Genomic DNA, 21469 nt, shown 5'->3' with positions numbered 1-21469 from the left:
GGTTGCCATTGTGAGGTCAGGAGATGCCGGCCCATTGTGAGGTGGTCGATTGTGAGGTCGTCCATTGTGGGCTCCCGACAGGGCCACTGTGAGGTTGCCATTGTGAGGTCAGGAGATGCCGGCCCATTGTGAGGTGGTCGATTGTGAGGTCGTCCATTGTGAGCTCCCGACAGGGCCACTGTGAGGTTGCCATTGTGAGGTCAGGAGATGCCGGCCCATTGTGAGGTGGTCGATTGTGAGGTCGTCCATTGTGGGCTCCCGACAGGGCCACTGTGAGGTTGCCATTGTGAGGTCACGAGAGACCCGTTGGGAGGTGGTCCGTTGGGAGGTGGTCCGTTGGGAGGTGGTCCGTCGTGAGCTCCCGACAGGCCCGTTGGGAGGTGGTCCGTCGTGAGCTCCCGACAGGCCCGTTGGGAGGTGGTCCGTCGTGAGGCCGTCCATTGTGAGGGCACAAGGGGCCTGTGGTGAGGCCGTCCATTGTGAGGGCACAAGGGGCCTGTGGTGAGGTCGTCCATTGTGAGGGCACAAGGGGCCTGTGGTGAGGTCGTCTATTGTGAGGGCATAAGGGGCCCGTTGTTAGGTCGTCCATTGTGAGGCCGTCCGTTGTGAGCTCCCGACAGGCCCGTTGTGAGGCGGTCCGTTGTGAGCTCCCGACAGGCCCGTTGTGAGGTCCCGAGAGGCCCATTGGGAGGTCGTCCATCGTGAGGTCCCGAGAGGCCCATTGGGAGGTCGTCCATCGTGAGGTCCCGAGAGGCCCATTGGGAGGTCGTCCATCGTGAGGTCCCGAGAGGCCCATTGGGAGGTCGTCCATCGTGAGGCCGTCCATTGTGAGGGCACAAGGGGCCCGTGGTGAGGTCGTCCATTGTGAGGGCATAAGGGGCCCGTTGTTAGGTCGTCCATTGTGAGGCCGTCCGTTGTGAGCTCCCGACAGGCCCGTTGTGAGGTGGTCCGTTGTGAGCTCCCGACAGGCCCGTTGTGAGGTCCTGAGAGGCCCATTGGGAGGTCGTCCATCGTGAGGTCCCGAGAGGCCCATTGGGAGGTCGTCCATCGTGAGGCTGTCCATTGTGAGGGCACAAGGGGCCCGTGGTGAGGTCGTCCATTGTGAGGGCATAAGGGGCCCGTTGTTAGGTCGTCCATTGTGAGGCCGTCCGTTGTGAGCTCCCGACAGGCCCGTTGTGAGGTGGTCCGTTGTGAGCTCCCGACAGGCCCGTTGTGAGGTCCTGAGAGGCCCATTGGGAGGTCGTCCATCGTGAGGTCCTGAGAGGCCCATTGGGAGGTCGTCCATCGTGAGGCCGTCCATTGTGAGGGCACAAGGGGCCCGTGGTGAGGTCGTCCATTGTGAGGGCATAAGGGGCCCGTTGTTAGGTCGTCCATTGCGAGGCCGTCCGTTGTGAGGTCACGAGAGGCCGGTTGCGAGGCCGTCCGTTGTGAGGTCACGAGAGGCCGGTTGCGAGGCCGTCCGTTGTGAGGCCGTCCATAGTGAGGTCACGAGAGGCCGTCCGTTGTGAGGTCACGAGAGGCCGGTTGCGAGGCCGTCCGTTGTGAGGCCGTCCATAGTGAGGTCACGAGAGGCCGGTTGCGAGGCCGTCCGTTGTGAGGTCACGAGAGGCCCACGGTGAGGCGGTCCGTTGTGAGGTCACGAGAGACCCACGGTGAGTTTATGACAAGCCCATTGCGAAGTCGTCCATCGTGATGTCACTAGGGGCCCGTTGTGAGGTCGTCCATTGTGAGGCCGTCCATTGTGAGGGCACAAGGGGCCCGTTGTTAGGTCGTCCATTTTGAGGCCGTCCATTGTGAGGTCACGAGAGGCCGGTTGCGAGGCCGTCCATTGTGAGGTCACGAGAGGCCGGTTGCGAGGCCTTCCATAGTGAGGTCAGGTGAGTCCCATTGTGACGTCGTCCATAGTGAGTTCAGGTGAGTCCCATTGTGACGTCGTCCATAGTGAGGTCACGAGAGTCCCATTGTGAGGTGGTCGATTGTGACGTCGTCCATTGCGAGCTCCCGACAGGCCCACTGTGAGGTTGTCCATTGTGAGGTCACGAGAGGCCAGCCCGTTGTGAGGTGGTCGATTGTGAGGTCGTCCATTGTGAGCTCCCGACAGGCCCACTGTGAGGTTGTCCATTGTGAGGTCACGAGAGGCCCATTGTGAGGTCGTCGATTGTGAGGTCGTCCATTGTGAGCTCCCGACAGGCCCACTGTGAGGTTGTCCATTGTGAGGTCACGAGAGGCCCATTGTGAGGTCGTCCATTGCGAAGCCTTCCATTGTGAGGTCGTCCATTGTGAGGCCGTCCATTGCGAGGTCACGAGAGGTCGGCCAATTGTGAGGTGGTTGATTGTGAGGTCGTCCATTGTGAGCTCCCGACAGGCCCATTGTTAAGTCGTCCATTGTGAGCTCCCGACAGGCCCGTTGTGAGGTCGTCCATTGTGAGCTCCCGACAGGCCCATTGCGAGGTCGGCCGTTGCGAGGTCGGCCGTTGCGAGGTCGGCCGTTGCGAGGTCCCGAGAGGCCCACTGTGAGGTGGTCCGTTGTGAGGTCACGAGAGGCCCATTGCGAAGTGGTCCGTTGTGAGGTCACGAGAGGCCCACTGTGAGGTCATGACAAGCCCACTGTGAGGTGGTCCGTTGTGAGGTCACGAGAGGCCCATTGCGAAGTGGTCCGTTGTGAGGTCACGAGAGGCCCACTGTGAGGTCATGACAAGGCCATTGCGAAGTGGTCCGTTGTGAGGTCACGAGAGGCCCACTGTGAGGTCATGGCAAGCCCACTGTGAGGTGGTCCGTTGTGAGGTCACGAGAGGCCCACTGTGAGGTCATGGCAAGCCCACTGTGAGGTGGTCCGTTGTGAGGTCACGAGAGGCCCACTGTGAGGTCATGACAAGGCCACTGCGAAGTGGTCCGTTGTGAGGTCACGAGAGGCCCACTGTGAGGTCATGACAAGGCCACTGCGAAGTGGTCCGTTGTGAGGTCACGAGAGGCCCACTGTGAGGTCATGACAAGGCCACTGCGAAGTGGTCCGTTGTGAGGTCACGAGAGGCCCACTGTGAGGTCATGACAAGGCCACTGCGAAGTGGTCCGTTGTGAGGTCACGAGAGGCCCACTGTGAGGTCATGACAAGGCCATTGCGAAGTGGTCCGTTGTGAGGTCACGAGAGGCCCACTGTGAGGTCATGACAAGGCCATTGCGAAGTGGTCCGTTGTGAGGTCACGAGAGGCCCACTGTGAGGTCATGACAAGGCCATTGCGAAGTCGTCCATAGTGAGGTCACGAGAGGCCCACTGTGAGGTCATGACAAGGCCATTGCGAAGTCGTCCATAGTGAGGTCACGAGAGGCCCATTGGGAGGTCGTCCATTGGGATGTCATGCATTCTGAGGTCGTCCGTTCTGAGGTAACGAGAGGCGCTTTGCGAGGCTGTCTATTGTGAGGTCGTCCATCGTGATGTCACTAGGGGCCCATGGTGAGGTCGTCCGTTGTGAGGTCGTCCATCGTGATGTCACTAGGGGCCCGTGGTGAGGTCGTCCGTTGTGAGGCCGTCCATCGTGATGTCACTAGGGGCCCGTGGTGAGGTCGTCCGTTGTGAGGCCGTCCATCGTGATGTCACTAGGGGCCCGTGGTGAGGTCGTCCGTTGTGAGGCCGTCCATCGTGATGTCACTAGGGGCCCGTGGTGAGGTCGTCCGTTGTGAGGCCGTCCATTGTGAGGTCACGAGAGGCCGGTTGCAAGGCCGTCCATTGTGAGGTCACGAGAGGCCCATTGTGAGGCCGTCCATTGTCAGGGCGTCCATAGTGAGGTCACGAGAGGCCCATTGTGAGGCCGTCCATTGTCAGGGCCTCCATAGTGAGGTCGCGAGAGGCCCAGCTGTCAGGGCCTCCATAGTGAGGTCGCGAGAGGCCCGCTCTCAGGGCCTCCATAGTGAGGTCGCGAGAGGCCCATTCTGAGGTCGTCCTTAGTGAGGTCCCGGGAGGCCCATTGTGGGGTCACGAGTGGCCCATTGTGAGATCGTCCATTGTGACGTCGTCCATAGTGAGGTCAGGAGAGGCCCAGTGTGAGGTGGTCCATTGTGAGGTCACTAGAGGCCCATTGTGAGGCCGTCCATTGTGAAGTCACGAGAGGCCCATTGTCAGGTCGTCCGTCGTGAGGTGTTGAGAGACGCGTTGCGAGGTCTTCCATTGTGAGGGCAGGAGAGGCCCATTGTGAGGTCACGAAAGGCCCATTGTGAGTTTGTACATTGTGAGGTCACGAGAGGCCCACTGTGAGGTGGTACATTTTGAGGTGGTCCATTGTGAGGTCACCAGAAGCCCATTGTGATGTTGTCCGTTGTGAGCCATTGTGAGTGTGTGTGTCGTCCATTGTGAGTGTTTGTGTTGTCCCTTGACTTCGTGGCCAAGAAGGCCAATGGGATCCTGGGGTGCATTAAGAAGAGCGTCGCCAGCAGGTCGAGGGAGGTGATCCTGCCCCTCTGCTCAGCCCTGCTGAGGCCACATCTGGAGTATTGTGTCCAGTTCTGGGCTCCACAGTACAAGAGGGATGTGGAGCTGCTGGAGAGAGTCCAGCGCAGGGCCACAAGGATTACTAGAGGCCTCGAACATCTGCCCTGTGAGGAAAGACCGGGGGAGCTGGGCCTGTTCAGCCTGGAGAAGAGAAGGCTGAGAGGGGACCTGATCAGTGTCTTTAAGTACCTCAAGGGAGGGAGTGAGGAGGATGGTGCAGGCCTCTTTTAGCTGGTGGCCACCGACAGAACTAGAGGTAATGGCCAGAAACCGAAGCACCAAAAATCCACTGAGGGCTTCTGTACGTGAGGAACAGCACAGGGATGGACATAGCTGGGGACTGAGAGAATATTGGTGGATCTCTAATACACATTTCCCGCCTGATTCAGTATGATCAGTATGACTTCTGTGTGATGATACATGCCTATGCATAGTGTGCTACCTGCCGTTTTTTTGCTGAAGTCCCTATACCCTTATGGGCACTGTGATGATTTACTGTGGTCCTACTGTAAATCTCAAGAGCTTTCGGAATAAGAGCAAAGCAGTGAGTCAATGTTCTTTGGCTAAGGTGGATGTTTATTTGATGTTGAGGGAAGAAGCAATGTCAGCTTGTCACATTTAAACTTCAGAGTTGAAATAGCATGTAAATTTCCTTCTATTCCAAGAACTAACAGCTAAGAGAATGAGTGAATTTTTGCAAATTCTATTCTAAAGGACTATGCAGATTTGGAAACATGAGAAAGACTGTATGCTGCGGAGGATTTTGCAGCTTTTAATGAAGATTTTCTAGTTCTAAAATGCATTCACTTTGAGGGCTGTGGCAGCTTAACTGAGCAGAGCAGTGTTGTCATGAGCAGCCTGCGCAGTGTATCTAACTTAAAGACTAGAGCGTTTAGGAAAGCAGGAAGAAATACCTTACCTGGAATTTGGTGGGAATATTGTATTTACTACTACATAGCTGTCGTAAAAAGAACCAAGTAACATTAGATGAAGATGACCTTAGCATACTTCATCCAAATAACTACAATTATTGGAGTAATTGGAGTAATTTGTACTCTACCGTGGACTCTAGTAAACAATTGGAAGAGTTCCTTAGATTTCAGTACGAAGGCACTACAGGGCAATTCTTACAAGCGCTTCTTAGCCAGCAGTACAGTCTTATGTCTAACCCTTTTACAGCCTTGGGTCCCGCACAAGTGCGTAGCTTGAAGGCTTAAATACATAACCTGAAGTTTGAAATAGTTACATGCCTATGTCAAGGATTATATAGATCAGCAGTAGAGAGTTAACGGTAAAATTGTTTCAGGATCCTGAGTTTTAGTGTTGTGGTAAGGAAACACCTCAGGGAATTTACTCTGTTTTAGTGTCTCTATTGCTGGAAAAAGTACATAAGGAGTATAGGTACATTTGAATGTCTAGTTGGTTGTACATTTTGTAAGATGAGAGCTGTGGCGTCAGTGCTCTGTAGGTGGACTCAATCCTATGTTTTCAAGGTTAAGTGTAAATATTTACTCCTGGAAAGCAATGCTGCCTGTTTCTGTATAATGCACACATGTTGATATATACTGTATGTGCGTGTGTATATATGTGTGTGTATGTATATACATATATATATATATATATATACATGTGTGTGTGTGTGTGCATGTATACTTGTGTCTCTTCTTACTAGACTGAGTTAGACTGTAGACTGAATGTGGGTTAGCTGACTTAACTTTCCTGGAAGTTTTTTTGTTCTTCTTTTATAATTCTAGTGGGCTGTATAATTCTCCCAGTGACCGCAATAAATCACCAAAGTTTCCTTACTCTCGGCGACGGAACCCGTCATGTGGCAGTGAAAATGAGTCTGGGCAGCCGGTCCGGAGGAGGTAAGAACGTGAGATTTAGCAGTGTTACCTTCTCCTTACGTAGAAATCTTGTTGTGATGCTGCATGCCCTGCATTCAGTCAAGGCTCTTGGGTGGAGACACAGCTGGGTCCTGGGAAAATCAGTACTCTGGGGGTCAAATGTCAGTACAGAACAAGAATAATGAAATGCCAGATGTGCTTTTGGAAAGGAAGCATCAGTCAGGCTTTTGGCCTTTTTGCTGTTCTTGATATCAAGAAAAAAATAGTGCAAATCCAAGGACTTGCAGTATTTGCACTTGCAAGATCCTTCTAGTTGTTGCAACAACTAAACTTGTAAAGCAGAGGATTGAGGATTATTTGACATGAGCTTCTGATACAGAACAGTATTTTGCCTTAGGTATATTGCCTTGCCTTTTAAGTACAGCAAGGAATAACCATGTGAGCCATTAAGCTGTTTTCAACAGTCCAACATGTGAATTACTTTACATTAGAGAGCATGCCAATAAAAATAAAACTACGATTACTTAATGTGTTTTTAATGAGTAGTTGCTGAATTGAGTAACTTAAAGAAGTGACATGGAGATTCTATGATGTGTCTTCTGAAGTATGGCCAAAATACAAATTACAGGAACAATTCAGGTCTTGAAGTGATACAGTTTTGAGGGACTGCATCTTACCTGGGATGGTTTGTCTTGCTGAGAAACTGCTTTCGTCATCTGAGCTAGCTAAGGTATCCCGGTGCTATGGTTTGCAATGAAATGTAGGCAATGTTTATAGTATTCTTTTACAGGTCTCTTTAAGCCAATGCAGCAATGTTAATTTGCTTTATTAGACATAGTGCTTATGAATGTTAATAGCAACGTGTTTCCTGAAATGGATTTTCTGATTCATTTCTAGCTTGGTTGTCAGAAGGATTTGCTGGGCTTTGCAAAAACAAAGGAATATAGATGCGCAGTGCAAAAAACCCCCATCTTGTATCGTGAAAAGAATAATGTTTGTGTACCGTACAAGAGGGTATTTTTTGAGATGCAAAGTGTTTGTCATCTGGGATTTTCATTTGGCTCACCTACTAGGTAGACAAGTGGTTATGCCAATAACAAGTTTTCTCTTGGGTCACAACACCACCAAAACATATATTTTTTTAAGTCTTATCTCATATATGAGACTGTGAAAACTGACAATAGCAAGTAGATATTTACCTAATTAATGTCTTCCTGAATCGCAGGTTTTGTTCATGAACTTTTCTTTCCCATCTGTTTAACAATAGCCATGTTCTTTATGTGATCTTTACTGGAATTAAGAGGAAAATATCTGGCTTTGCTATGCTGGAACAGTAGGAAGCTCTAAATACCAGATTACTGTGTTCAACCTTGCACGTCTGGGGTTTGTAATGAGAGCTTGAATGGGACCATACCTTTGCAGCTTATTGTGAAGATGGTCTGCAAAGTTTAAAACAGGAGAGTGCCTCTCTTTTATCTGCCTTAAATCCTACTGAAAAGTAGTCTGTGTGAAGGATTTGTTGAAACAGATGGGTGCTTTTCTGTATTTGTGTTAAGTGACCCAATGGTATTTCATTAAAACTTCCTTACTGTCGTAGGAAAGCCCAAAACAGTGGTGAAGATTCAGATTTAAAGCAAAGGAGAAGGTAAATACATAATCCGTAGTAGTGATGAAATGATAACAAAGGTTTTAGTTCCCTGTGTTCCCACCCTTCCTTCCCTCCTTCCCAGTCCCACTGAATGATTACAAGGCTTGCTCTGTTCTACCCATAAATGTTTTTCTTTCCTGCCTTCCTTTTGTGAAAATGCTCTATAGCATAACCTCATCACAGTCCAGATTCATACAAGGTGCACACTGCTATGACAGTATGCCGTAAGTAGTTTGTGGAAGCTTCCTGGAGGCTTTCCTCCAACTTGGAAGTCAGTTCCTGAGCTTGGAGGTTTTGGATTTTACATCTGCAATACTGAAGATTTTGTTCTGAATTCTCTAACCTGTCACTCTGCTTTAGTCAACCTGTTTTGAAAGTGAGTAAATTGATGCATAAGATGAACTATCCTGCAAAAGGTAGGTGTAAAGGAATATTTTTTCCGATTTAAATTTTTACAGTCTTAGTGTATCTTACACATTTTTGCTACATTTAAGTTTCTTTTTTCTGTGCAGTCTTGACTGGTGTCAACTTCCAAATAAAATGTTGGTGTGCAATTAAGGATGCACTTTCATAATGTAACTTTTGGCAAATTGTTTTTTCTAGCAGGTAGTTCTCTAACATCACTTACAATTGCAATGATTTTTCGCAGTACTACTCTCTGCTCTTGTCTTCCTGCCCTTGTCGCTGAAAGGAAGAGACAGTACAGTTCGTTTTCGTGTGAGAAACTGTTGGAACTTGTAAAACTGAGGAAACACTCCCAGAATCTGATGCACTGCTGCAGGAAGGGAGCTCTGGCACAGTTTTAGAAATCTTGGGGACAATCACAGGAAGTCAGGGAGAAAGTTCACGTACTTTTCAGCTTTTGTAAGACAACAGAGAAACTTTTCGACGGATATTGCTGTTAGACTTTCCAGTGAAAGTCCCATGGCAGATGACCAGAACACAAAGCAGAGAGGGTTTAGTTAGACATCTCAGATGCAAAACCTAGGACTCGGAAAGGACCTCTTCCTGAAAACTCGGTTTTCTATATTACATTTCATCAAAGATGTGTTTGGAATTGTGTAATGGAATAGGCGCTCTTCACCTCCCTGCGGTTTGGCTACCTTCTTTTGATTTTAATCATAAGATTGAACCCTGGGTCAGTTGTTCCTCTAAAATACCGGATCCTGCATCCTCCCAGGCCCATAGGTCTCCGTCCTGGAGTGTGTTATGTGTATGTTCTTCCTTTTTTTGCCTGACAGTGCCTCTGCTCCTTTTGTTGGACCAAACAGAGGCACCAGCCTCAATGTCTCAAATATATTGCATGATCTGGAAAGAAGGAGGAAAAAAAAAAATGAACGGATGCAATCGTCAGAGATCAGGATAATCCTCTACATTCTTGCACTTAATTTAGGAGTGGCCCTTATTTCCATTTTTATTGTTTTATTCAGTTCACTAGAGGCTGATGGGTAAAGGCCTATGTAATGACAGCTGTCATGAGCAGCTGCCACTCTGCTGACAGCTCATCAGCCCTGCTCTCTCTCTGCAAGTGCTTTCCCAACAGGGACCCCAATGTAGTTTGATTTACATTATAAAAAGTGGATCAGATGTCAATTTCTGGAAACCTAGAAGAGGAGTTGTCATGAATTTGAGCAAATAAGGATGTTTATCTTGACGTTTTCCTGGCACAGTGTGTGCTTCTTCATGCTTTCATACTTCTGGGGGTTAATTGCTTAATACAGAGCAAGAAAGTACTTGAAATCATGAGGAATGTGAAAGAACAGTGTTGCTTTGATGACTTAGGGATATGGAGAGTTGGGATTGGTAGGAAATGTCTTATTGGGCAAGTGGTAGGATTTGGAGTGCATGTGATCTGCTGCAGCTGCAGTGTGTTCATTGCCCTCTAAACTGTTTACACACACCTGGGCCACTATCCTTTGCACGCTGTCTTTTGTTACTTCTTCCTTTGGAATAACAATTTTAGAAACATATGTCTGTTACTCACACTTTCAGCTTCACTCAGAAATTTTTACCTGGGACACTGGCTAACTTAAGCCTCCTAGTGCTTTTAACATGTAAAATTGTAGGTGGGGAGGGAGGAGATAGTTCTGCTTCTCCTCTGGAGAAATTTTGCTTTTCCAAGCCTTTTTCCTGCAGACCAACTGGTTTGAACTGAATTTCTTAGGCTTTCGTTGTCTTGTTAGTCTAAAGTACTTGTTGGAAAGGGAGCTATTGGACTGAATGATTTCCCATTGTGCCTAGACAATGTCCTCGGAGAGAGAGGAGACCATCTTCCATTCTGAGCTTTTGACTCTAATCTGAGTCATTTAATGACAGCATTTTTTGTAAAATTTTACCATAATTCTTCATTGCTAGAGGAAGATTCGTGAGACTGACAGCTCTGACAGAAGGACGCTTAGGATTGCGTTGCTTTTAAGAAGTAACTTTGGCTACTGAGTAGCTTTGAGGCTACTGTGCTTCCTAGGGAGTCTCTCTCTCATCTGTCGCCTTGTCCCTTGATCTCTTCTCCCTGAGTGCTCAGACCACAAGGCTGAGCACATGCATCCATGGGGTGAGCACTGCATCCTTGGGGTGCGCATCCAGCCTCAGCATGAAACACTTGCACTCCATGTGGGCGGTTTCACTTTGCAGTTTATCGGAGGGTACTTTAACAAGTAGGCTCTCTTCTCCAAGTGGCTCATCAAAGGGAAAAAAAAAAAAAAAGGATGAACAAGATCATCTGTGTCCGTCAGTGGCAACAGGAGTAATCTCCTTTTCTCTCTTATTTCATACCCAGACGTTGTAGAACAAAGCTTCTACTTTGTACTGCAGGCAAATGCAGAGAAACGTACCTTTCTTTTGAGGCACTCTGAAACCATCATCAAATTAGGTAAAGAACAGTCTGAAACAAGCTTTGTTAAGCCCCAGGGATCCTCTCAAACAGGACCATTTTCTTAGGACCCAGTCCACATACAGTAACAAAATCTTGTTTTTTAGAACTCTCTCTCTGGATTTCTGCGTGCTCCAAAGTGTCAATCAGTGGCAAACAAGTGTTTAAAACTTCTAAGCCAGTAATTGCCAAGCACTTCTCTGTGCTGAGGGGAGCTTGCCTGTAGGTAGGTGTATCCCCATGACTCCAGTGGCAGGATGAATTCTCATATCCGTTATAAAGACGGTGATATTTTCTTCTTGGAGTTCAGCTGTCAGTGTTGTCTCTCTACTTTGCATCAGCTTGTTTTTTCAGTAATAAACAATCAGGGCTATAAATGTCACGTTACCATTTGAAGCTCCTCAGTGAGAGGTGGCGGAGGAGCCGGTGCTTCGTTTCCGTCTCCCTCGTGTGATGCACCGCCGCTGTAGCTCTGCCTTGAGTCATCCCAAAGCCGTGCTGGTGCCTGTCCCGCTGCGCCCTTCAGCCTTTCTGCACTGACGAAGGCAGCAGAATCGCAGTGTCTGGTTCTGTTTCCTCCACGCTGCCTGACGCTTGGAAAATGACAGGAATTTGCAGAGCCAGGTGGAAGCCAACGTGAATAGAAGGAGGTGTAGCGAACACTTTGCTTTTGCTTGCCAATAGCAGAATCACTGCCTGCGTTCTGTTGGGTGCCCCACTGTGTGGAATAGGGAAAATGGCAGAACGGATACAGAGTAAAGGCAAAACATTTCTCATGTCAAAGCTGTGTTTCGCTGTGGCATGATAGCAAAGAATCCTGAGAGCTTGAGTAAAAAAATAAACAAAAACTGCAGTGAATCAAAAGGAAAATAACATTCACCTGACAGTGCTTTCTGATGAGTAATGCTAAAGCAGTTATTCATAATTAATTGATGAGAGAAAGACGTATTTAGACAAGCCCTCTAAGCTTTTTCTTAACCCTGTTTTTTCTAATAATGTTTTCTCAGTATTGTTCATTTCTTCAGAGTTTTCGTACTTCTGTAATATTCTAACAGAAGAGAACAAGTGTATATTTAGTTCCTGAACTACGTTGTATTTTTCCCCTCCAGATCTCGGTCCCGTTGTAACACCAGCAGTGGCAGCGAATCAGAAAATTCTAACAGGGAGCACCGGAAGAAGAGAAACAGGTGACCATTCTGTATTTTATATATAGAAATATGAAACACAAAAACAGGTGGAGCATGGGCGCTTCTGAGATAGTGCTGGTAAAAAAGAATCTAGCATGTTTTGCTTGTATACAGTCTTCCTGAGTTAGCTTAATGTCTATGTTTGAATAAAAAGGGAAATAATTACCAAATTACATGAAATGCTATAGATGTGTGCAGTCATTCTCGTGTTTGGGGAAGAGCTCATCCATGAACTGTAAAATCAAAAGCTGACACACATTTATAAGAGACCTGAAATACTAATGCAAATAAAATAGAAAACAGTGATGATATATTTACGGTACGTACTTTGATATTCCTCAAAAATGTCATATGTGGAATTCTAGCAGAAAATAAGCTTTTGGGAAGAATCTTGGAAGTGTTTTTGAAGGAATCTACAACTTGCTGTTGTTAAACACATATATATATTTTTTTTAAATATTCTTGTTTTGTGAAGTGTTGGGCTAAACTTGAATGTGTGCAGTGTCAACTTCCAATAGGATAGCAGCAGTTAATATTGAGAGATGCTAGCGAATTTTGTTTTTTTTATTTTACTTATTGCTGGTAAGCGAAGCCTGATATAACAACTGATTGATTGTAGCAACTTTTTAACTTTACAGTAGCTGCTTGTATTTCTTATGTGAGATAACAGTATTTTAAGAGTCATTCATTAAAATTGATTTTTTAAAACCCATTGATTTTTTTTATATTGCATAAAACACAGAACTACCATTTGATTAAGAGAAGAATTGTTTAATACAGACTTCTAAAAAACACTTTGCACAAGCTGCCATAACTGCTTCTTCTTTATCATGCAGTGCTGCAAGTGATATAAATATCAATTTTGATAAATACAATTTTGCAATATTTGAAACCTCTTGGAAATAATTACATACTAGATATGTTAAAGCAGTGGGATGTGCTTTGTAAATTGCTACAGAAGTTTGTAGTAGAATAATAGTTTATTATTTTTTATGTATGTTTGTATATATATGTGTATGTGTGTATATATAACATGCGGTAGGTAGGGATGCTAAATAAAACACATTCAGAATAGGCTGGTAGGAAGCATAGCTGAGCCTTGAGATTTCTTTAGAGTTTGTTTAAATCAGAGCATAGTCTTGCATCATGCTTGGATGACAATAACCCAGTGTGTATGGAAGTTTTCTTTTCCAGTCAGAGTTCTGGAGTTTGAATGAAATACTGAGTTTAGTTTCAGTAATCAGTTTAGTTTTATTTCTTTCTCCTGTGAAACTTGTTGTTCAGAAAGCTACACAAGCAACTGAAGGAAGTTAGAAACTGACCACCAGAATGTTTTTAAGAGCTTCTTGCAATATAAGGAATGAATTGTAAGAAGGATTAAGTAGGGTTTATCATTTTTTTCAAGAATATGAGAATCTTTACCTACCCCTCTTCAATTCCTGCCCAAGTGCTTAAAGTTAAGAATTTAAAAAAAAAAAAAAAAGACTTCATGTAGTCATTTCAGTGTTACAGTAAAAAGGCTCATGGAGACTTGCTCCATGTCATCACGTGTATGAAAACCACCAGTCATAACGCATTTATGCATTTTTTTAGTAGCTGCAGGAGGAATATAATATGTGGAACAGGCCTGGGCCGTTGAATTGCTTTCCTCTTGAGAGGGGAGCCAGCCTTAGCAGGGTTACGTGGGACAATACTGGGAAGCTTGCACTCTTACTACCAGAATTTGTATGTTGTGTGAAGTAACAAATAAATACAGATTTATTTTCCAGTACTGTAATAAGGCCCGTAACACAAGCAGACAGAAAGTTATGTTGTGGGATAAAATTCCCAATTCTCACATTATTCAGAAGGATCTGATTGTGATCACAGAAGAATAGACTGTGTTGTTCACATGAGGAGATCACTGTGAAGTAATTATCAGATGAAAATAAATCTATCAGGAAAAAAACAGAAGTGCAGTTGTGACCTTCTGGACGTAAAACAGTGGAAGAGGGTTGGAGCAAAACTGTTTACTTGATCTCAGTCAGCCTTTGAGATTTCAGTCCATCTCATGAATATTTTATTCTGTTCATAAGTAACTTAAAAATAACCTATAATGAGCATATTTCAATTGTATCATGAAAAAATACATTTGCTTTTTTTAATGCTGTGGTAAAAATGTACTTCTGTCTTTGCTTGCCTACAATTAGGACATTATTGCTGTTTAAATGCCAATGCTAAAGATTTTCAGTGGCTTTTTACAAGGAGAAAAAATAGTAGTATCTTGCATTTGATCAACTAAAGGATTGGTTTCCCCTCTTTTTTTTTTTTTTTTTTTTAAGTTTAAAAATTTTTCAATTTTAGTTCCCTAAGAAATTATGCGGTTCCCTAAGAAAAATATATTGCAGATAAGAGAATGAAAATAACCTCAAACTGAACAAATCTCCTTCTCTGGAGGTCTTCAAAACCCACTCGGACGCAGTCCTGTGCCACGTGCTCTAGGTGACCCTGCGTGTGCAGGGGGGTTGGACTAGATGATCTCTAGAGGTCCCTGCCAACCCTAAGCATTCTATGATTCTATTCTATGATTCTATTCAAAGGAATAAAATCTCATCATAAAATGGTCCCAGATTTGGAGATTTCCTTACCGTAACCATCTTAAACCAGTGGTATACTGGTTTGTATACTGTTATTGTGATTTTTCTTTTCTTGCTATTGCTATGTCTTGTTTAAAAAATAGTCTTGAAACAACATTAAAAATCTAATTTGAATTTTTGTTGGTTCCAGCTGAATTTTGCTATAAACTTCACATATTGTTGCCAGCTATTATGTTCTGTGAAGTCATCTTCTTTTCCTTTGTCCTTCCTTGCTGTTAGAATGGGGAGACTTTTAGCTGTGCGGAAGCACGTTTTTCTGTTATCGCCGCAACTCGGTTCCCTCGCGGCCCCGAAGGATTCCGCTAGTGGAATGTCCCAGAGCAGAGCAGCAGTGATGTGTTCACTGCTTTAGTGCGAGGTCATTCATCAAGAGCAGGTTAACAGAGCACGTGGCTGGCGGGGCGGTGTAATTCCCAGTGCTTTTCCGGGAGAGGCAGAATCCCAAGCGCCCCAATCTGACATGCGGACATCATGCTCCGCTGTGCTGGGCAGCTCCTTTGTTGGGACCGGGTAATTCCCGGTTATTCCCAGCGCCTCCTTCGGAGCACAGCTGTCTGCTGAGGTGTTAGGTGCTGTTCCCTGGGGGGATTATTCAGGATGAAAATCACAGTTCATTACTTGTTGCTGTGTGAGTGCTTGTGCTAGGTCTGTAGGTGGAAGCTAATCTCCGTCAGCAGCAGATTACAGGTTGAAAAAGGCTTGCTTGGAAATCCAAACCTGATGACAAGGTGTACTGCAGGTTCTCAGTGCTATTTGGTAGAGCTGTGAGGGTTTACAGTGGTTGGGGATCAACTCAAAATTCATTACGCATGTGAAAGAAGATGTGATCAAAGGAATGGCAGCAGCCTGCTTAGCCAGTTAAGCTTGATACAGTTCACAACTCTGCTAGAAAGGCACAGAATTAGTGAAGAGCAATGACATTAATGTGCTTTGCATTTCCTGGGGAATATGGTCTCCAATGTAACTCAGTTATCTCTGTTTGTTTGTTTTACCTGTCAGTCTTCCCGTTCCTGTTGCACTTCTCTGGTTTCCTCAGTATGTCAGTCACGCTGTCACACCAGACAGCCATGCCCAGACTGATGTTTTCCAGAGTCATTTCTAAATTTTTACTGTATTTTGAATTCACTGCTGTGACCAAACACAGCCGTTTTTTCCAGCTTTGCATCCCATCATGGCAGTCACAGCTGCATCCTCAAAGCTGAGAGGTTTCTGCTTGGTCTCGAATGGCCACGTAGCAGCACGCTGCTTGCTGTGGCTAGTTGTGTCGCTAGAGAAGTAGCTCAGGCTGCTGTTGAACGTGCCCAGTTTGTATGATGCCCATGCAGTCCCTTGGGCTGTTTCACAGGCTGGGGCAGTGGGAGCAGGAACTTGGACAGGACATCCTTGGGGAGTTCCCCAAAGTCCCACAAAGGCCATGCTGCAGCAAGTTTGGAAATAGTTGCAGCCTTGCATCACTATAATGAATGGTCTTCTGTTTGCTTTAGGTGAGGTTAACTTGAAAAGCTAAATACAGTAAGGAAGAAATTCCATCCATTTGGCTTGGGCCAAGAAGACAAATTGAATTCAAGTTGTAGGCTTGTTTTTACTGGCTTAGTGATTCATTTTTGTTCTAAGCTGTTGCTAAATAATAAATCCGTGAATTACTTTCAATACAGTTTGTTATGTATTAATATATTTTGGGAACATTAATGGACATTATAAATACAGCAAGACGAAAAGTTGAAAAGTTAAAATACTGCATAATAGCATCAGGAATTCTGCAAGGGAAAAACTAACCATCCCTTCCTCAGAATGTCCGGGAACAGGGACCCTGAACTACTGAAGTCCTGCTGCTTGTTTCGCAGGTTACGGCAGGAGAACGACATGGTTGACTCAGCCCCTCAGTGGGAAGCCGTGCTGCGGCGACAGAAGGAGAAGAACCAAGCGGATCCCAACTATCGGCGATCCAGGCACAGATCTCGATCGTACGTAAAACTAGTCCACCTTAACTTGAAAATCAAGGCTGCTCTAGCATGTTAAAAAATAGGAAGACTCTTTCCTGTATCCAGTGTAGATATTCCTCTCGGCTGTTTTGGACATGTTCTCACATGGGCGGATTCATCCCCTTGTGGCCTGACTCCTTTGCTTTAGTGGTTTGAATTTCAGAGTACAAGTAACGTGGCATAGGCTCTGCAACAGATTTGAACAGTAACGCCCTCCCGTTACCTTGAATGAGGTATGGGCTCTTTTGTGGCTCACCAAACCTCAATTTTGTAATGAGGACAGCGATGCCCCAGCTCTGTGCAGCATCCCTGCAAAGACATCCTGGTTTTGAGTGAGGTGCAGGTATTTTTGTGAATGCGTATGCATTGCTTTAATCGGCAACTCTGCAGCATTGTTCCAGGGGAGTGCAGCCAGTGAGGTCTGCATGTCGAATCACCTTTTGTAAGCAGCACTGAGTGATTCATTATGTCCTGATGCCAGGATTTCCATGATAGGGCCATGTTGCTAGGCAGTGCTATTCCTACTGGTAGCCACTATCGGTTTCTAAAATGAATTCTCTCAAACGAAAGAAAATACTGCTTTTATTATGGCTGTATTGCTTTTCATGCTGCATCTGGGGCCTTGAGACGCATCGTTTGGGACTGTGTCTGCTCCCAGCCTCATGTGGCACCCCAGGAAGCACCCGCACAGTGTCAGTACCGCGTGGGGTGTTCAGGAGTGCTGGGAGAGCAGCCCTGAGGCACCGTGAGAGCAGGCAAAGCCTGTGGGACTCCTCTGAGTGCTGTCTTTGAAACCACATCCCCACATTGCCTTGCTAAAATAGACAAGTTGTCTGTCTCTGAAACCTATGTCACAACGTATAACCACTGTAACCCAGTATAATTATTTAACATGGCTGTTTTTCTTCTAAATTGTTTTGTCTCCCATGTTAAGACTAACACAAACTGTAATGCCTTGAACTGCTAATTTTATTTCTCTTAGTAAGCATTTTAGTGTAGTTTAAAGAATAAAGAATATTTGTTACAAAATACTAGGAGTCAGCGTTGAATCACCTTAAGGACTTAGGCTTTGCTGCATTTCCCAAGCAGGACAAAGTGCCCAGGATCTCCTGACGTTCATGTGCATGCATGGTGTTAGGGGAGAGCAAGGATGCCTGCTTTTATCGGCCCATGGACACACAGAAATCTCTGCCTTGAAAAAAATTAAGTGAATGTTTCTTCTCCTTTTTTAGTTCTTCCTACAAAGAATACGCTTAGCCTGATAAGGGAAGGATGATTATCCCTGATTTAATCAGTGAAATGTTATTGTAGCTAAATGGTAATTACTAATAGTAATTTTCACTGCCCTACCTCAATAAGCCTCTAAGTGAAGCATGAGGGGAGGAAGGAAGGAGTCTCACAGAAGACTGTGTGGATATAGCTTTTGTTTTGTTTAAGAATCATAGAATCATAGAATGCTTAGGGTTGGAAGGGACCTCTAGAGATCATCTAGTCCAACCCCCCTGCACACGCAGGGTCACCTAGAGCACATGGCACAGGACTGCGGCCAAGCGGGTTTTGAAGATCTCCAGAGAAGGAGACTCCACAACCTCTCTGGGCAGCCTGTTCCAGTGCTCTGTCACCCTCACTGTTAAGAAATTTTTCCTTAAGTTCCTATGGAATTTTGGGTGTTTCAGTTTCCGGCCATTTCCTCTAGTCCTATCAGTGGCCACCAGGGAAAAGAGACCATCCCCGTCCTCTGCACTCCCTCCCTTGAGGTATTTATATACACTGATCAGATCCCCTCTCAGCCTTCTCTTCTCCAGGCTGAACAGGCCCAGCTCCCTCAGCCTCTCCTCATAGGGCAGATGTTCCAGGCCCCTGATCATCCTTGTGGCCCTGCGCTGGACTCTCTGAAGCAGCTCCACATCCCTCATATATTGTGGGGCCCAGAACTGGACACAATACTCCAGATGCTTTATTCTCAATTGGAAAGATTTATTCACCCCATTTCTGAGAAAAATCATCTGCAAGCATATTAGGAATGTGCACCATATTAAATGTATGGCTATTTTATTCTTACCTATTGAAACTGTAACCCACATTGATGTTTCCTGTATTAAAATCCACTGGAGTTCTGTTCTCATAGCTACCCAACTTGTTAGAAACCATTTTTTATCTCCACCTTCATAACTTACAGTTTTACTTCCTTTATGAGAAGTAGTATTTATTGTTAAAATTCTAAATGTTGCAATTTCTACTTTTACTAGTTTTGGGCAAACCTGCTCACTCTCAACTGCACAAAAGTCAAATATTATTAGGTGTAATTGTAGAATGATAGAGTACTAAAAATCAGGAGGATTGAAACTCACTTGCATTGAAGGCACAAATATACAGATTGATTGATTTACAGTTTTGCACTGTATGCAGAAAGTGCTATAAACTAGGAAATGCACTCAGTTTATGAGTGCATGGCTAGATGAAATTTATAGCTTTTTTTTTTTTTTTTTCCTTCCATGTGCCAGATCAGTTTGTGTTTGGGCATCACAGGCTCCCTCTTGTGGCTGACGACTTAAGACATGCATTTTATCTGTCCTTCAGAAAATATTAGCCCATGCAGTGATATTCTGGTCTACATTTTTTGGAATTACCGATAGCAAAAAGCATAGATATGTAGTGTTGTTTTTAACAAGGCAAGATTCTAGAGAGAGCAAAGAAAGCAGGAAAACTTTGAACATTTGGGTAACTCCTCATTTCTCTTCTCTCCCATATTGTGATAATGATGAATGTACGTCTCACTTTTGTGCACCTCACTTAATTTTTGCAGGTGTGAGCTAAAAAAGGATAATGTGTATTCCTTCAAAGGTGATTTTAAAAAATAAAATAAAAAGTTTGCTACAAGGCTTTTACCTGAGCAGTCCAATCAAACATGATGGGTAAACCCTAGCTGCAGTAGGCTGTGAGAGTGTTTAATTTAGTTCAGCTCAGTTGGTTGCTTACATGATGGTATGCATGTTGGAGAGACGGGAAACAAGTGAATCCCTAGAGTGCAGGCATGGTTGCTTTTATTTTTAAATGTATATATATGGTCACTTCAACATACACATTTAATAACTGACACAATACATTCATTTTAGTAATACAGATAAGTCTTTCCCATTAAGTAACTTACTGCTGTTAGCTTACATAGAGATTCCCTTTGGAAACCTGAAGTAAATGTTGAAATATTTGTTACCACGTCTGGCAAAGTGCATTTACTTTATTTGATAATGAGTGTAATGTGTGTGTGTGTGTCTGTGCATGCAAGATCAAGGGGAGTTCTCCTTGGTCTCAAGAATAAGAATATTTGTCAAGAAATTGACCTTCCTTTCCTCTAAAAGAAAAAGAAAGCTCCCATTTCTAGTTCTACGGGGTTTATTTTCAAGAGCTCAAGTAAAACATCTGCATAGCCAAAGGGCTTTTTTAATTAAGAAGAATGGTTGTTAAAATTCCATGGCTATTTAAATTCACCATTTGTGAATCATGAAATCAAATTGAATTATTAATAAGGGTGCAGATGCAGACATAAAAAATAATGTAGACCTTATTAACATCTAGGGTTGTTTGAGCTTGTAAAAAGCAAATAACAACAAGAAGAAACCCTGGAGGCTCACCACTTGCTGTGAATTCCCATTTGGTTTCTTGCTCATTAGAGAATCCGATTAGCTTGCAAATTGTCCAGAAGCTATTATCTGTGCAAAATTTGATTCAGATGCTGCAATAGGGCAATCTGAACATATATTATCTGTCCAAACTCTGTATGCTGATATAGTTCCAAAAGAAAAAAAAGAGTGTGAAAGAGGGACTGTGATCTGGCAGTAAAGATCTAATTGAAGGATCTCCTTGTTATGTGTTGTTGAGAACTACACATGCATTTCTTATTCAGTATTTACATTAGCTATGTTTCATCTTGACAAGCCTCTCTTTTTTTTTTTTTATAAGCTTTTCTTCGTCTTAAAGTGTTAGTGTTCCTACTGTCCTTGAAGGAAGCACAGTCAGGCTTTTGGTGGAATAATGCTTTTATTAAGGCACATTAGTGTGTTTCTGGATATTCATTTGCAGGGAGTTCATGCAAAAAAAAAATGCTGTGACATTATCCCAATATCATAACACTTCTTAAACTCCTGGAAGATAGATAATGTCAAGTCACAAATTCCTAAAAACAGTTTACTTTGAACAATGATTGTGTATAGCTCCATAGCTCCTTTCCTCCTCTTTTTTTTTTTTTTTTTTTTTTCATGACATGCAGTATATGGTTTTACTGGCATTTTTCAGCAATGATTCCCTTATAAATGTAGCTGCAGGAGTGGAAGGAAGAGGAGGAGGGAGAGGGTGGGAGAAGTCGCAGAATTAAACACCCAGAATTGGCCACAGAAAGCAGGAGCCAACCTTCCTAGGAAATGGTGAGATGAAGACGACTTCTTGCTTAGCTGCTCTGTTCCCACATGGCTCTGAGTCAGTATTCCTTACTGCCTGAGAGGTTGTGCCCTGTGTTTGGTGACACTGGGAGACTTGGGACCTCATCCCAAGTTGGTGGGTTTCACAAAGTAAAAGCAACACGTGAATTAGATGGGTTGTTGGTGTGCACAATACCTTGCTTTGTGACAACCCTGGGTTAGGGAGTGACCTTGGGGCTCCCCTTCCTCGGGCAAACGAGGGCTTGTGAGCATTGCAGAGCCTCCCTGGAGAAGCTGGATTTTCCATGAGCTTTTGCATTCCCTGCTGCCTGATTATTCCGTCTCAGAAGAGGATGCCTATCTTCCCAGCCCCAGGGCGAACGCGATGTCTGCAGCTGCTGG

General features: G+C 44.8%; 1 protein-coding gene across 1 annotated transcript in view; it reads left to right on the top strand.

Annotated features, from left to right (window-relative positions):
• EPB41L4A (erythrocyte membrane protein band 4.1 like 4A) overlaps window positions 1-21469 on the top strand; it is a gene marked incomplete at its 5' end in the record, with an annotated part of 80123 nt that overhangs the window by 51577 nt on the left and 7077 nt on the right. Inside the window, 4 exons of the mRNA XM_088538278.1 lie at window positions 6238-6351; window positions 7928-7975; window positions 11957-12034; window positions 16515-16634. Coding sequence (XP_088394404.1) covers window positions 6238-6351; window positions 7928-7975; window positions 11957-12034; window positions 16515-16634 — 360 coding nt within the window. The remainder of the gene's footprint in view (window positions 1-6237; window positions 6352-7927; window positions 7976-11956; window positions 12035-16514; window positions 16635-21469) is intronic.

The sequence above is a fragment of the Tinamus guttatus genome, unplaced genomic scaffold, assembly GCF_059628265.1.
Source record: "Tinamus guttatus ecotype Peru unplaced genomic scaffold, ASM5962826v1 Tinamus_guttatus_pri_ptg000971l, whole genome shotgun sequence".
NCBI lineage: Eukaryota > Metazoa > Chordata > Aves > Tinamiformes > Tinamidae > Tinamus > Tinamus guttatus.
Note: the sequence above shows the minus strand (reverse complement) of the source record. Positions and strands in the feature narration are given on the sequence as shown.